The following is a 16,554-nucleotide window of genomic DNA, read 5'->3' on the forward strand; positions in this document are numbered from 1 at the left end:
GGGTGCGCAAAACAGTGAACGAATTTTTGCGAAAGATTTTTAAGGAAGGTTAGTCACCGAAGCCAACGAAAGACTAGGGAAACGTTTTTGAAAGCAATCTGCAGCATTTTTCAAACGGAAATTAGTAGTGTAGTAATTTTTACATCAGATGTAATTGATCAGAAAGTAGAAGAAAAAACAGCCATATGTCTCCTGTGGAATCCCAACCAACGACCTCCATAGTGGCGCAGGGTGTTCTACTTGAGATACGGTGGTGGCTGCCAAATTTTCTACTTTCGAGGCTATGTTGCGTGTAACTCTAAACTTAAGAGTTCGCCAACACCGTATTACAAGACGTGCTATGCCCGCCGCTATAGAAGAGGGGCAGTGGTGATCACTGTCAAGGTTAGGTTACACACAGCATAAATACCCCGGATAGTGGAAGGTTGGACAGCCGCCGTATCTCAGTTGGTAGAGAACAGTACACGACATACGGAGGTGATGGGTTCAGATCTCACTGGCGGTATGTGGTTGTTTCTAATAGCATTGAGAAGAACAACGAGAGAAATGGCTGTAATCGGCGGATAATCACCCATTGTCTGGGTGCAGGTGTTATGAGCAGAGCAAATAACTCCAATTGGTTGGACGGAAGTTACGTCTAAAAACCGGGAATTACTCCACTTCCGGTAAAGCCATCAACAGCTTCTAACGCTAACAGATTGCCACGACTTAAGGTAAATAAGTGTCCCTGTGAATTTCTGTACTAATCAATTATCTTTGAGATAAAAATTACCACTGCTTAGTTCCAATTGATCAATGCCAAAAATTAATATTCTCCTTTGCTCTCCTTGGCTTCATTGACTATTGGCTTCCTTCAAATGATTGTCATAAAGAGCCGCAATTGTATTGCAGCCGCTCGGAGCTTATGGGAGTTTTTCAGCACTAGACGTGAAATTTATTAAGTGTACACATTCAACGGCCGAACCCGCATGAGGAGGTTTATTCTTCTGTTGGAAAAAAAAAAGTTTCTCCGACACGCAGCTGAATGTGGAGAGAACTTTCAGGTTGGATGTGGATGCTACGCGTCCTCGATCGCCTGCAGGGCTGGCAGGAACGCTGCTCCACGCATTCGGCACCGGCTGTCTCGGCAGCCTGCCACGGAGAGGAAGAAGAAACACCGTGAAGCGCTGGACAACGCGGATCCGGATGTCTTCCCAACGTCGGGGTATCTTAGAACCCGCAGCTTCAAAAAGAAATAAACGTAGGATACAACGACACACATGCAGTGTGTGGTGAATCTGAAGAAACAATTGAGCATAGTTTGCTATGAAGCGGCAGTATCCTTCCCTATGTTGGTGCAGACACAATCAGTATACCCGAGGCCACAGCATTTAAAGGTAACTAAATTATTGAGAATGACTATGATAGAAGCTAGTACTGTTGGAGGAACAGGGCAGTGACTTAACTGCGCCGCCACCATGTAAAGAACAAATTAAGTGTTCAAATTAGTTAAAGCACACAAGTCAATCGCATCTATATTTAAAAAGGGCGGTTTTCTCGACGACACCCTTAAGCTTTAAAGATTGGTTAAAGAAATACAATGTAAAAATGTATCTAACATAGAGGTACCCACCTCCACACCAATTTACAGGGAACACGCTTAACATCCATTCATCCCACGCTTGGATGCAAGTCATTTTTATGCCCCACCGTGAGATATGAGAAAGGCATTTCAATCGTTTGTCGCTTTTTTTCCGTGCGCCTGTTTAATCTCCTGACGTCTATGGTAATAAACACAGCGGAGTTAAAGACGTCCATTTCTTAACGATGCGGGTATGCAGCAGTGAATGCAGACACATAAGCATACTTGCCATTGTATCAGCACATAGAAAGAGTGGGCGATCTTTTTTTTTATACTGTCATAGACTGAGTAGTTTCTCTGTGACCATCATTTTCATCTGGACGCAATCGAAGACAGTTCATTACTTCTTCGGAGTGCTGAGGAGGGTACGTATTTGTTTCTTAAAAAACTGCTCGTCCTCGGCATCGCTCCCCGCCATTTTACTTTATTTCCTGCTTATTTTCTTTTCTGTAGAACAAAACGAGCTTCATCTGGCATAGCTCGTTATTATCTGTGGCTTTGAACCTTGTTTATGAACCATCGTTGCTAAGCTCGAATTCGGTGTTCGGATGAACGCTGGCTTTTTCAAAAAACTGCCCGCCCCGTTTATGTTTTCGGAAGTTCATGTTACACAAAACAGACACAATATATTTTTTCCCTTTTCTCTCGCCCAGGAAAACAGTTCCTCCAGTCGCTTAGTGCCATTATTGTAAGCAGACCTGGCGTACAGCTGCAACCACGCGGCGAGATAGGAGTGGCTGTGTGACGCAATAAAAAGGGCCAGAGTGCACTCCTACCGTTGGCCGGCCTGTCCCTGGTGGCGTACTGAAAGCCCTCCCCGCCTAGCAGGAAGCTCAGTTCAGCCGGCTGGCGCACCGGTTCTCCCGGCAGCAGACCCAGCACACGGCCCAGCCTAGGTTCTTCCAGCTGCGTATGGCGCAAGGCAGGAACGGACAGTAGGCGGGGCGTCAAACACTATCGTGTTTACATGGCCACGCACTACACATGCCAAAGGCTGGTGCATGAATCGGAACCGTGGCATCGGGAAAAAATACTTGCAAATACACAGTTCTAGAATTACGTTTAAAAAAAGGTTTTCATGCTATTAGATATTGTCACGAGGCTGTGACTTACGTGACTTATGCTTAAGTAATAGACTACTGACGACCACCAGGCAGGCGATGAACTCGGAAAACCGTGGAAAATCTTCCTGCTGCGGCACCCTGGAGGTACCACGTTCGCTTACCTGCGGATAGTCGACAGCTCTTCTACCCATCCTCGGTATTGTATTCGTTGTCTTGGAGAAGAACTGTGCCTGCGTCACATCGAGCAGAGCTAGGCAGCAGCAGAGAGCCAGGAGGCCCTCTAGGCCGACCCACTCTGCGGAAGGAACAAGGGAGACCGAACCTGAATGCATGACTCGGGCTCGTCAACGCTAGGGCGAATACACTTGGCTTAGAGGAAACACGACTTTTAACTCAAAGGTGTTCATTTCGTTTTTGTGGCGAAAGCAACACTACGCCAGCCGGATCGATTTGGCCGATCTTGGCCATCTGCTCCTACTGCGCAAGCGCGAGTTTCGCCACAGGTGCGCCGCACGTGACGTCAGAGCTGCGCCACCGCCGCGATCCGCGTTGACGCCACGACTAGCTATGCGCCTTACTCCGCATTCGCGTGGGGTCGAATGAATACGGGAGGCGATGCGCTCGGCCGTCAGTTGCAAGCCATGGAAGAAGAGAGGAGAAGCCTTGCTCGCTGTGGCAGCTTTCGCTATGTATACTAGGCATAGCAGAGCTAAACCACCGCTAATTTTTTTTTGAACTTACGGGGTCTGCAAGACACATTTAGAGATTTAGAGTAGTAGTCCACATTGTAAAGGTCAAGCAAAGCACACGGCGTAATAAATTTCCCTCCACAAGTTTCCGTTTCTTCACATTTAGCCTGGCAGAGATTTTAACCAGTACTCGGAGGCTTATGAGCAGTACTAGGGAAACGAGACGAAGGGAGAGTGCAGTATGAGTTAGGTCCTTTCAACTTCCGCGTTGCAAGCTTTGCTGTCTAAAATACAGTGCGACAACGTGGGACCTCAGAACGTAACAACGTTTCTTTAGGCTACGTTGGCGCTCGTAAGGACCGCCAGCTATAGCGTCCTATCGCTGATCACGAGGTCGGGAGTTTAGTTCTAAGGCCGCGGAAGTCTCATTTTGATGGCGGCGAAATGCATAAAGCTCTCAGGTTTCGAGATTCCGGTGCGGGTTCTTTAATAAGCACCATGTGCTATTGGAGACGAAAGTTTCCGGGACGCGAGTTCTAGAGAAAACGTTTATTGTAGCTCCACCTCGCTACCCAGTCGCCTGATATTGAGAAGAGGGGAAGGAACATTTAGGCCTTCAATGCCTTCATACAATATCAGGCGACTGGGAGCTACAATAAACGTTTTCTCCAGAACTCGCGTCCCGGAAACTTTTGTCCCCGGTAGTACATTACGGCATTCATAACAGAAAGGTCCAATCTTGAGGCACAAAGACACGTTGTTGAATTAATACGCACGCCTTCCTGTCGCGCTATTTCTTTGGCAGTCGTATTTGTAGCTTCTCGTTATAATTGCTACAGTGGCAGCGCAATCTGCGACAGCTGCTCGCCTCAGTGCGTCTCGTAGAAAGGCATTCGAATCTGAAGGACAGTAAACAAAGCAAACGTGGAATGAGGCGCGTATTGGTGCGGATAAACGGGAGGGCCTCGGAATGCTACTACGAAGATGCAAGATTTTCAACCAAAATTTGGGTACAAGATTTGGCCAATTTCCGTTTGTCTCAGTAAATTACAGCATGAATGCAGGAAGACCCTGGCGCGCGACGGGGGCAAACTCGTTATAACTTGAGGGTTAAAAAGATGACAGCTGATCTACAAAACACTCTATAAACTAATTAACTCAATTATAATTGCTCTGCGTTCTTTATTCTTAGCAGTCGAGAGCGGGTTAAGGCAATGTATACTGTTTCATGTTCTACCAACACAGTTCACGGCACCACCAATGTGCATAATGATGTATAAGATTCTTTGTTAGTTCTGGGAGAGGAATTTCTGCAGCAAGGAGGGGCAGAGAAACGAAGTTTTGAATGTACACAGCGTATAAAGTCAACTCGCACAACGAATAACGACTGATTAATCACTGCTGTATCCACTGCTTGTGTTTAAAGAACAAGGGTACACTCAGAGAGCTAACACTTTGATCGACGAATCCAGTCTCGCGATCTATGTCTATAGTGCAACTTGCAACTTGTTCAGGTGCAACTTGTGCAGTAGTTTGGAGAAAAACGGCAAACCAGGGAAACAGATCAGCTCCACCATAAATTGCACGGTGCGGTCGAAACAAACGAGTTTGGAACCGGAGTCCTTTATTCCAAAAGAAGTCGATAGATACGGCAAAGGCTTTGAGCCCGTCGATTTATGCACGCGTTACACATATCTGTTAGGAAGTCTTGACCGCGCCAACTCACAGAGCAGAGTGACGCGGAAGATGGAGTTGTTTGTAATTGATATCTCGTCGCCGTAGTTTAATTAAAAACGCGGAAGCATCGCTGACGTTATCGCATAAGTACAAACCCTTTTGGCGGGAGTGAAATACTTTGCGCGTTTATTTTTAAATCTTCATGAATTCTGCGCAGAAAAATCTGCCTTCAAAGCGCCCCGATAATCTTTGTATCAGGCAGCGCGTACGTACTGTAACCTCGTGTTAGAGCAAATTGCTCCACAAATTAGTCGGGAGCGCTCCTGGGTACGTTGATACCCTGCCGCTCAAATGATCTGCCTTGAGAAGGAAAAAAGCAGGATTCGTACGAAAGCGCTTGCACGATAGGGATTTTTTTTTCTCTAATAGTCTGCTAGTGAAAGAATTTTTGAATTTGGGCACTTTCTGGAGAAAAAATATTTCTGAATTAGTAATTTTTATCATCTCAGAGCTCAAAACATACAAACATCCCCCGGTAACAAAGTGCGTTGAATAAGGCGCACGCTTCCACAGTTAAGTAGGGTTCGGCTTGTTTAAAACACAGACTTGATCTGGTTTTCCTGCCAGCCCATTACACGCCTCGTACCCAAACTGAAACAGGTGTTTTTGGGTGCATAGCAAAATCAAGGCGGGTCAAGAAAGACAGAAAAAGGTTGCAGCCTGATTAGTATATTCGTTCGAAAAATATCCAACTCATATGCGCGACGCCAGCACATACATATTATATTGTTTTGATTTCGAAACAAGGAATCGTGATAATTGCAATGAGATCGATTCGCCCTCTTTCACATATTGCTTTCCAGTTCTTTTGATTAGAGGCTTTTACCACTTATCTTGTACATTAGTTTGCTAGCTGATATACATTCTTGTTGGCATTCGCAACCGCTAATAACGTACTAGCGAAAAATCTCTGGTCTTGGATGTTTCAGCGTCAGAGTACAAAAAAAGTTCAATTTTGCTGAAACAAATTTCGAATGACCTGATGGTGGACTACTACCGTGAGCCGTAATGATGTGAATACCACAAGAACGACGATAAATATTTTTCCTCTCTTGAATGCGCCTGCCGCTTCGGTGTTTCGGCCATTTAGTGTGTATGGCCTATACGCAGTTTAATTTCGCTGCCACTCCTGTAAGAACCCCGAACAATGTGCACGAATATTCCGCCATTGGATTCGTTGAATTAAAAAAACGTGCTTGAATTAACCAGTCACATCTTAGCATGTATTCTAAGGAGGAGTTTGGACCTGCTGTCCATGGAAGCCTTTTGCTTTCCTTCCTAATGTAAATCAGCTTTTGCTCAGCGTGCTTCACTGCATTCAGTACAGGAACTTCTACTAAAGTCGACACTATTCGTGAATTAACAATAACCCAGCGCTTTACAAACACCGAATGTCTGAAAGCCTCTCGAAAAGGTACAATATTTTCAACAAGATTATTGAAGCGGTGACCGCACATATGGTAACGACAACCTGTTTCAAAGATAGGGCACATCAGCAGATCACAATGCGGCAGCTTACATTTGCGCCATGCGCATCTATGCCCCTTTCCTTCAGCGGCCCTTTTTCTTTGCCGAGATTGAAGAGAGAGAGGGGGGTAGGTGGGGGAGGATGACAGAAGAACAGAAAGACAGGGAGGTTAACCATGCAATACCCGACTGACCACTTATCACATGAGGAGGAGGAGGGAGCCGAGGTTGTCCCGTTTTACAGAAATGAAGGATGTCCACCGTACAACTACAGGCCACAGCTCAAACCCGGGTCTCTCATATATTTGATAGATGTGTTGGCTGCTTTCCTGACACGCCGAGGTCTGGCAGACTAGGAGTACTATGCGGTCACCAGTCAGCACGTCGCAGTATGAACGGGCTATGGAAAAACACTCCGTACTACTTACTCCCTAGGGACTTGGATAACCGCGGCTTGCGGACCGTCGCCCAGTCGCGACGGCACGAGCAAGGAGGCTCACCTTTGACGCCGCCGCGGTTCCTCATCGCAGTGGAGCGAAGCAGAGAACAAAGCTCTGCGCCGGATCGCTCTCACACGACGTCTTTATATATAGTGCACGCGCGGACCCGCACCGTAGCTGCTTCGCGTTTTGCGCAGAGTCAGCGGAGCAAACCCAATTATCGCCATAGACGCGGGCGCCCGCGAGCGCTAATCGGGATCAGCAGGCGCTGCTGGTGACGAGCCGGCCCCGTTTCGACGCCCTCCTTCCGGTTGAAGCGGGGAGCACTTCTGGCGACCACTTAGGCCAGGTGTATGGACACTTCGGCGTTGCGCTACCGGGACCCGCACCCTGTCGACGTGCTCCTTTCAGCATCATTTGTCCTCTCTTCCACTGCGGTTATTTCATTTGACCCGCGTGCTCGCACGCTAACCTTGTTCTGCCCATTACAGCGAACTTTCATCGTCGCGTGATACGCCCTGTGTCACTACGTAGCCCAGAAGGGGACATGTTCGCGCAATGCATTTACGAAGGCAGCCGTCCGAGTCGCTAAGTGGACTCGGTTCCATTTCTTCTTCTTGATTTAAGCTAGGATATCATTAACTCGCGTTTGTTCTCTACTCCACTATGCTCTTTCCCTGTCAGCGTTACGCCTATCATTTCTGTTACACAGATCGCTACGCTGTCCTCAGCTTAATATCGAGCCTGTTAGCCTCCACATCTATGCCCGAAAAGTGAGTACTGCAACCCAACTTAACTCAGTCATAATCACCAGCCTAACTGCGTCCACTGCAAGGCAAAGGCCTCTCTCATACCCATCCAGTTAATCCAGTCCTTCGCCAGCTGCCTTCACCTTATCAAGCTTAGCCTAACCCATTACAAACCAAGAAATTCCGCTAAGCGATTTGCCGCTTAGTCTCAGCGAGAATTTACAAATTAAATGATCCCTAAATTCGAGGTAAAATTATGATCCTCTCAGGTAATTCATACATGCATATTGTTTACCGGTGATTAGCTCTCGGTCCCGGTCGTGTAAAGAAATAGTGAGTTTGATACGGTGCGTTTTTCTTTGGTCACCAGAAAAAGAAAACGGATGATAGCATAGAAAAATGTTTATTTTTAATTTCGCAAACGCGGTGGAACATTTTATTCAGTATAAAATTTCTTAAACTGCATAAAAATGTTTCTGAATGCCAGAGGGTGCAAAAATGTCCCAGGGCATTATTTTCAATTCATCTTCCCCGTGTCATGTTGTAAACGACGGAGCCCGTCAAAGCACTGAAAAAACCTTCGATAGAGGATCTCATGATTGAATCAATCTCGCGGTTCTGCTGTGTTCGATACAGCGTGTGGACAGCAAAACAGGATTACCTCCTATGATCACTAGAAAGAAAATATCAATCTCCTCTCTCACGGTATTAACGCAGCCTACGTGACAATCAGCTAGAGGCCGCTCATAATAGCCCCACAGTAAGCAGTTTCCTGAGTGTTCTGGAAGAGGTTCGTATGAAAATTAGCTACCAGAAAACGTATGCACCAAACTGGGACAAAACTGTTGCTCTGTGTGAATAATTTTCTGAGAGGAGACCCTGACGAAGAGGAAGGTTGTACTGTGGTACTTATCTTCCAAGAATGTTTTTACTGTAGACCTGCCGTTTGCCTGAACAAATGCGGATGACTCATACTGCGCAGATCCTTTCGAAGCTTCGCTGCCACAGCACTGCCAATGGATTCTTCAAGCGAGAGCCGCGCCGCTCAACTAATATATCCGGAGTTCGTAAAAACAGGACAGAAAACCTAGACACTCCACCGCTTTTTTATCGCTTTTATCAGCGAGCTTTATCTTATAACTAGTATGAAGCTTGCCGTTCGTCCTCAACTCACGCATAGACATTGGTTGTAGATTGGTTGTGGATCGGCGTACGAGTGTAGCTAGTAAAACTCGTCTGAAATGACGAAGTATAGAGGGCATCAGACGAAGGGGAAACAAGCCTAGCGCATCGTGCACGTCGTTACGTTTCGTCTGGCATTTTCTTCGTGCTGTACTTAATCGAGGGCTTGTACACTTCGCCAGCACTGCCTCCCCAGTATCGCCTCTTCTGCGCCACACTTGGGCCAGCTACCCGCCTATTAGAGCGCAAGCCATATATTTATTTCCCTAGATCTCCCAGGTTCGTGTTGTACCCCATTTCTCCAGCATTGCAATGCACCACAGTAAGAAGTCTGAGAGAAAAAAAAAATGATTGCTCCAAGTCGAGTCGCTGTCGTTTTCACAACTATATACATACGTACAAAGCTGCCGGCTGAGGGCAGGGTCACTCTATGCCTGGTCTCCATCTTCCAGCACAAGCCAACTTGGGCAACCAAATTCGAACCGGAAACTTTGACCCGGACTGCGATGGAGAGTGCACTTATACTCAGTTTCGAATCCGTTCAATAATTCACATATGCTACTGCGACTATTTGCGGTCATACGGTGGTGTGTGACGTGGCGTGATGTCATCCTTGTTTTAACCATTTCGCGAACGATCTAGCTGTGATAACTTATCTTATCCTGAGGGTAGCCAGCTGTAATTTTTTCAGCGACAGCTGTTGGTGGCACGTTTCCCACTTTTGTGGCGCCGGCGCCGGCGCCGTCGGCGTAACAACGCGCCACACTGATCGGTCAGCATGCATTGGAACCACGCATGACTTCCCCCGCAAGTTGCCGTACTGATTCGTCCTCATGCAGTGAAGTCACGCATGACGTCACTGCAAGCACCACGGCCACATCAAGCTGTCCACAGCACAGTACTGTCATGCGCACTCTGCTAGAAAAGAAAAAAAAGAAAAAGTGATAGCATATTCATCGCCGCAAGCAGCTGCAGCTGAATCTCTCGCTAAATAATTGTAACCGTCCTGTGACTTTTATCCCCTCTCCGCTGCCGCGCGCATCCCTAAGCATACATTCAGCAATTAACGAACATTGAAGCAGCACTTACTAGTACCTAGACTCTGGCTGCATTTATCCGACACTGATCCGAAACGATCGGATAGCCTCACACCAAGCCAGCTGATGACGAGAAATAACGTCGCGTTTCCCACGCCTGTGATCACCCAGTAACCGCGTGACATGTTCATCCTTGGCAAAACGCAGCCCTGAGTCTCGTGCAGGGTTGGCGCACCATAGGGGCACAGAATAGAAGTCTCTGCAACAGTGTAATTCAGCATTGGGATGACAGGTTGCTGAGCCAGTGTACAAAATAGGAGCACGTCAGAAGCTTACAGCCGGGTCCGTTCATCATTCCGGGAAATGAGCCGTGAAGGAAAGAGTCAGTTCACTCGTGGATCACAGTCACAGCCTTATTCAGTGCTTTCAGAGCGGCGCAAGGAGCGACTCGCGCCATTCTGCGTGTATCCCAGCCAGTTTTCGGCACGCTCATGGTCACACCATGTGGCTTCCCAGCTTTCCCAGAACGCAGCTAACGGACGCCTGTTGATGGCTGGCTGTGGTGTGCACTATGGAGTCCTGTGCGCACTGCACGTGGTGGGACTTGCGTGGGAGCGACGAGTCGCTGGCGTCGAACGTCTCTTCAGGGTGTGGTACTGCTCCTGAAGCACAGATGGCGCCGGTGCAGCACTGCTGTGAGTCGTCACCGGCACACTCTTCTTCAGCTGGCCGTATTTCCTGCAGGGGCAAGGTATACCCAGTGTAACAGCAGGGAAGAGCTAACAGGGCTGGAAATAAATCAATATTTGGCTAGTATTTGTTCTTTGCCTGTTCCATCAAACATATTTTTCACGCACATAAATCACGAGAACTGTACGGCGACATAAAAAATAAGTAGCAAAAAGAGCCTGGTAAATTTACGTACACGGCAGCATTTTCACCGTGGTAATTCCCTATTGAAAAATCTGTATAGGTTTGAATAGGTCAGCATATAGGATTATGGCGCATTTGGTTTGACTTTATAGGATTAACGTCCCAAAGCGACTCAGGCTTTGCGGCACGCTTTGACGATGAGCTCCTGATAGTTTAGACCAGTCGTGGTTAATTAACGTGCACTTACATCACGCAATGGATGAAAGTCGCGGGTTCGAACCCAGCCGCAACGGTCGCCTTTCGATGGAGGAAAAATGTTAAGAATTCCGTGTGGTGTGCAGTGTCAGTGCACGTTAAGAACTCCATGAGGTGGAAATTATCAGGAGCCCTTTGCCAAGGCGTCCCGAAAAGCCTGAGTCGCTTTGGGACGTTAGTCCTATAAAGGAAAACGAACAGTGCCATAATCCTATATGCTGACCCATTCAAACCTGTATACATTTTTAAGTTCACTAGTTCACTACTTCCGTTTATTTTTCTTTACTCGGGACAGCGTCGTGTCTGAAGAGGTTGTGAAATTGAACTGTCATATTCAGGCATGGTCACCTTTTAGCCGAATCATGGTGTCGCGCTTCAATATCGTGGTCTGTTATGGATTATATGTTTACGTCTTCTATCTTTGGGATCATATAGGGAAGGTATTCTGTTTCGGTTTAAGAAATTCCTTGAATTTCAGCATTTCTGTTTCGAATAGGCTAGCCGTAGATCAAAATCAAGGAGCATCATCATTTAGCTGCCGTACTCAGATGACAGTGAATTGTTTTCATGATCCGTAGATTATTTCGATCTGCGAACTCTACTGATAATTCCCGCCAGCTATCTGCAGAACGTAAGCCATATTCACCCGCTACTTGGTCTCCTCCTACGTTGGCACAGAAGTCGCCCCTAAGAACAGTGCACTGGGTTCTTAGTTTGCTCAGTGCAGATTCCACGTTCTCATAGAACCATTCGACCATCTGGTCATAACAACCGGATGTAGGTGCGCATACCTGTATCGCCTTCAATTTGTACCTCATATTAAGTTTAACTGCAATAACTGCCACTCTCCCGCTAATGCCGTAAAAGTCATCTATGTTGCCAGCTGTACACTTGTTGATCAGAAATCTCACGCTTGGCTATCGTCTGCCCTCTAAATCGAGCCATGATAGCATAGTACGTACCGGGGCCCTTTAACACTGTATGTGCTTCATATTTCTCCTAACCTCACTCAGCCTTATGACATACCATTTAAAACCCTCTAGTTCCTCGAACAGCACTGCCAGGTTAGCCGCACTGGATAAAATTACAGCGTTAAACGTTACCAGGTCCAAATTTTCAATGGCGTCCCGTCCAGAACCAGGCATTGCTAGCAAGGTCTGATCGCCGCTTTGGTCAGCTGCTTCGCAGCCGCTGGGGACTGGGGGCCGGGGGTGAACTGGCGTATTCATGTAGCAAGTGGTGGCCAAGTACTTAGCCATTAAAACAGTACTACACCAAGCTGGCCAAATCCTGTTTTGGTGAGAGGGTGCGCTGTCGGCTTTGGTTTCCGGGATCAGACCACACCGCAAGCCTGGTTATTCAGTTTCATCGACACTCGCTTTTTTTTTTCTATGGTGAACTGCGCGGCACTGGAATTTAAACACCAGTCCTCTTGAACGCAAACAGATAACCCTACCTCTGCGTCGTCGCTGCATCCGTTGTTAAGCTGTAATACACCACGGTGGACCACTCCCATTCTGGTGAGAGGGTGCGTTGTAAGATCTTGTAGCCGGGAATGCCGCCCCCCAGGCGTGGTTATTCATTTCCGCTGACACAAAAAAGTATTTAGTGCGAAGGCATTAGTTAACGCGGTCCCATCCAAGAATCTTGTTTGAAGCCTCGGAGTTAACGAACGTGTTCGTTGTTCTTATAATATTTGCCGGAGAATGCCATTCCCCATTTTAAAAGCTGTTTTCTTGTTCGTGATGACTTTTTTCATCATAAAGTATACACGTTAATGTTTCATTGGAGTAATTTGATTTGAGTCCATTAATGACATCATCACTTACAGTGATGGTTTGACCGAGATAGACATCGCTTGTCGCCATCGAGTGTCCGTCGAACGTAGACTCGTGGCTGGCCGAATTGCAGAACTGCATGTCCGCTGACGGGCCGACAGAGCTCTTCTCCGACGCTGCGGAGAGAGAACAACGGGCATCCGTATGGTGGTTACTCTACTTGAAAAAAAAAAAAAAAGCTCGTGAAAGCAGATCGCCTCGTCTGTCGCCCTTTCGATTGACTAAATCAAACAGTGCACTGTACTTACATCACACGAGTAAGTGAATATCATGCATGACATATGGCGGGTCTATGGAAGCTTCCCTCCTTCCATGGGGTTGGACAAGCTTTCTTCGGGCGCTTATATTTCTTGCATCATGGATCACAATTTATCGAACTTGCAACCCTGACCTTTACTTGCGAGCAATACAGAGTATCCCACTGCGATATAGTGACGCCTGCGGTCCGGAGTAGTCCATCAAGGTGCGCAACGTTTTCTAGCTTCAAGTGCGCTGACAGCAGTGTGGCACCAGAGCGGACTGAGCGTAGCAGTTGAACATTTTAACCAAGCAGCACTGTGCTAAATGCACACTTGGCCTTCTTACGGAAGTTTAGAACCGCAGCTTCATGTTTAACTGCTCTAGAATGTCACAAGAGCACATTTACGATATTTGAGGAAGACATGCTCGAATATCCGGCTGTAGACGCACGGTTGTTCGTTTTTCGTCCATCATGCTCTTCATTTCGCCCTTCGCTCATATTTTTTATTTATTGGTTATTTTATTCTATTAGTAATTTTAGGTATTGATCGTGAAGAGCTCTTTTTTGCATGACCTTGTTTCCGAGTTCTTGTTTCCAAGACCTTTACAGAGTAAATGCGAATGCATGAGGCTCAACGGCACAAACGCCTGGTCAGCCTGCTTCCTACCTTCTCTTCAATCTTGCTATTAATTTAAAAAAACTGGCAGGATGATTGCCGGTTTGTTTGCCGAGACTCAACGACAGCTGTTCGAGGTGCTGGATCGTTATAAGAACAACTGTTTGTCCCTTATTATTTTCCACCCTCTCTTGAAGAGGGCGTTTCGTCACTAGCCTCACGTGACGTCACTGCATGCTAACCGATCAACGTGGCGTGGTGCAGCTGCATTTCTCTCCCCTCCCCTTTCCTCCCCGCTCTCCTTGGCGCCCTTAGCATCTATCGCTGTAAAAACGAGCCGTCGGCGATGCCCCCACCGGCGAGGCGCCGTCTTCTCCTCCGTCGCCGGCGCACCAGGCAGGCAGCCAGCAGTCCGTTCAGTAGCAGCGTGGCGCCGGCGGCCACGGTGACCAACAGGAACTGCGCCACCGTCGCTTGGCGGCCTCCCAGCGCGTCCATCACGGCACCGCTGTCGGGCCAGCCGGATGCTGCGCATGCGCGCTGTGCGTTGTCTGGGCTGCATCGTGCACCACGGCGAGCGCAAGCAACTCAAATGCACAACATGTTCCTGCTGAGGCCGTCAGCGATTGCGGTGACACGTCGATGCAAGTAGAACGTGCTGCACAGTTCAAGCTTTCTTTTCTCTCAGAATGCCAAGTTACCTGCAGCTCGCCCCGCAACATCGGTCCAACCGCGTTGACAACGCTTGCGACCACGTTATGCTTGGTACGTTAGGGACCGCGCCTGAGCATCGCCGATAGATTGATTGATCTTATTGGCATTCCCTTCGAGTCGGGGCGGTGGCGAGTGCCGCCTTGCCCAGTAAATTGAAGTGGCAGTTTAAATTCTGACTCGGGTTTTGGTTCTTTGCTACTTCTCTCTACTGCTGATGCGTTAATTTTCCTTTGGCTACCCCTAAAATCCAGAGGTTCTCGGAGCCTCACCACTTCCATATTCTTATCTGGATGTATAGCTTTAGAGGTTAGCAGATGATGATTAATGTTCTGTTAATGTTAATGGTAAGTATATGCATGTTAAGGCTGGGGTCCCACGCCTGCGCGGCGACTGGCCATTTAACACAATGTTTGCGCAATCGCTGTGGCCCTGCCGCTTATGACAGAAGAACAAGTTTTAGCTCCTAATAAAGAGAAATGGATTTATTTTTCAGCAGTGTGCGTTGTAAATAGCAGTTAGTGTTTGGCGCTACTGGAGTGAGCAAAACACGGAGTGAACAAACAATAGTTCTGTTCGATTTGCATGCTTGCATGCAGTTTTTGGAAAACCTCGTCATCCAGTGAGTCCACTGTAAAAACAAGAGGCAACACACCGGCACACACCATCCTCGTCCTTCCTGTGCATCCAACCGACAACATGAGGCGGCTTAACAGGCAAGTCGTCTCTGTAGAACTCGAGGCTCTCGTCCCTAACGAAATCAAAGGCGTTCGAGTGAATGCGCGGAAGAACATTGTAGCCGTTGATGTCCACCATGCGGCTGCGCTGGAACCACTGCGGGCCATAACTTAGCTCGGCGGTTTATCAGTACGTACTGTTATCCCGCTCGGCGGGGATGAGTCCTCTTTCGGCGTAATCTATGATGTCGACGAGGATATCACGCGAGATGATTTGCCAATACTCTTGAGGCCGGCAAACGAAGGCACCGTACTTCCACGGGTATCCCGTCTGGGCAATTCCCGTTGTGTGAAGATTCTGTTCCAAGGCGACAGCCTTCCATCACACGTGAAGGTGGGCCATTTCCGTCATGCTTTGCGGCCATTAATTTATTACTGTACCAAAAAAAGGTGGCGGTGCTTTTGTGCTTAGCAATGCTAAACCGCCAGCCACTTGTTTTGCTCAATCCGCTCGAACCATCAATAATTGGTATTGACACGTACAATAGAAAATTGAATATATTTCTGTTCCTAAAGAGCTAGAACGATATTTTTTTATCATAGGCGGGACGCCCACGGCGATATCGCAAACACTGTGAAGAATGGCCAGTGGCCACGCAAGCGTAACCTTTGGCGGCTCACCCCTTGTGGCGACGACCGGCGACTCGTGGCTGTAGACGCTCTCGCCGAGCGCGTTACGCGCCTGCACGCTGAACGTGTACTCGGCGCCGGGCTCGAGCCCGAGCACGAGCATCTCGGAGACGCCCGGCGCCGAGGCGGCGTGCTCATAGCGGACGCTGCCGGGCCCGCCACCCAGGCGCCGGGACCGGACGCGGAACTGCTGCTCGAGACCCCCGTCGAAGCCCGGGGACCAGACGAGCAGCACGCTGGAGTGGCTCACGTTCAGTGCACGCACGGAGGTCGGAGGGTCGGGCTTGCCTGCGCAGCGAGGATGGTCGCTCAGTGGTGCGACCTCAGCAGCCGCCGGTGTGGAAAGAAATCTTCCATAAGCAGCTCACCAAAAGCGAAGAGGTTGCGCGGCGTAAGCTACAAACCGGAGTATTTCCAAACCCCCGGGCCTGCTTTATAGCAAGGGACCGCGGTGCGCCTCGGATTCCGGTCAGCCTTTCGACGGATGCTAATAAGTGTTATTTCTCTTTCTCTCTCAATGCGACGACAGGTTTGCCGGAGTAAAATGTGTCTAGCTAGCCTGCTAATGCGTAGTGGAAGGGCGAAATACAGAATCACACGCGATATAAGTGCCAGTTTGTTGCCATTCAGAACAACTAGCTGGTTAGGAAGTAACTCGGCAGCTTTA

At 48.1% G+C, this 16,554-nt stretch overlaps 2 protein-coding genes across 2 annotated transcripts in view; both read right to left on the reverse strand.

Moving 5' to 3' along the window:
* Positions 1 to 927: 927 nt before the first annotated feature.
* On the reverse strand, positions 928 to 7,161 carry LOC144136309 (uncharacterized). Its single transcript, XM_077668552.1, has 4 exons — positions 7,079 to 7,161; positions 2,847 to 2,980; positions 2,398 to 2,527; positions 928 to 1,131 (listed from the first exon to the last, which is right to left on the reverse strand). The coding sequence occupies exons 1-4, from the start codon at positions 7,101 to 7,103 to the stop codon at positions 1,058 to 1,060; spliced, it is 363 nt and encodes a 120-aa protein (XP_077524678.1). The 5' UTR covers positions 7,104 to 7,161; the 3' UTR covers positions 928 to 1,057.
* Positions 7,162 to 8,151: 990 nt separating this feature from the next.
* LOC144136308 (nephrin-like) overlaps positions 8,152 to 16,554 on the reverse strand; it is a 38,532-nt gene continuing 30,129 nt past the window's right edge. The window contains exons 17-20 of the mRNA XM_077668551.1: positions 15,879 to 16,175; positions 14,166 to 14,336; positions 12,944 to 13,068; positions 8,152 to 10,724 (exon numbers count right to left, since the gene is read on the reverse strand). Of these exons, the coding sequence (XP_077524677.1) occupies positions 10,482 to 10,724; positions 12,944 to 13,068; positions 14,166 to 14,336; positions 15,879 to 16,175 (836 nt within the window). The 3' untranslated portion in view covers positions 8,152 to 10,481. The remainder of the gene's footprint in view (positions 10,725 to 12,943; positions 13,069 to 14,165; positions 14,337 to 15,878; positions 16,176 to 16,554) is intronic.

This window comes from Amblyomma americanum, chromosome 6 (genome assembly GCF_052857255.1).
Source record: "Amblyomma americanum isolate KBUSLIRL-KWMA chromosome 6, ASM5285725v1, whole genome shotgun sequence".
In the NCBI taxonomy this organism is placed as follows: domain Eukaryota; kingdom Metazoa; phylum Arthropoda; class Arachnida; order Ixodida; family Ixodidae; genus Amblyomma; species Amblyomma americanum.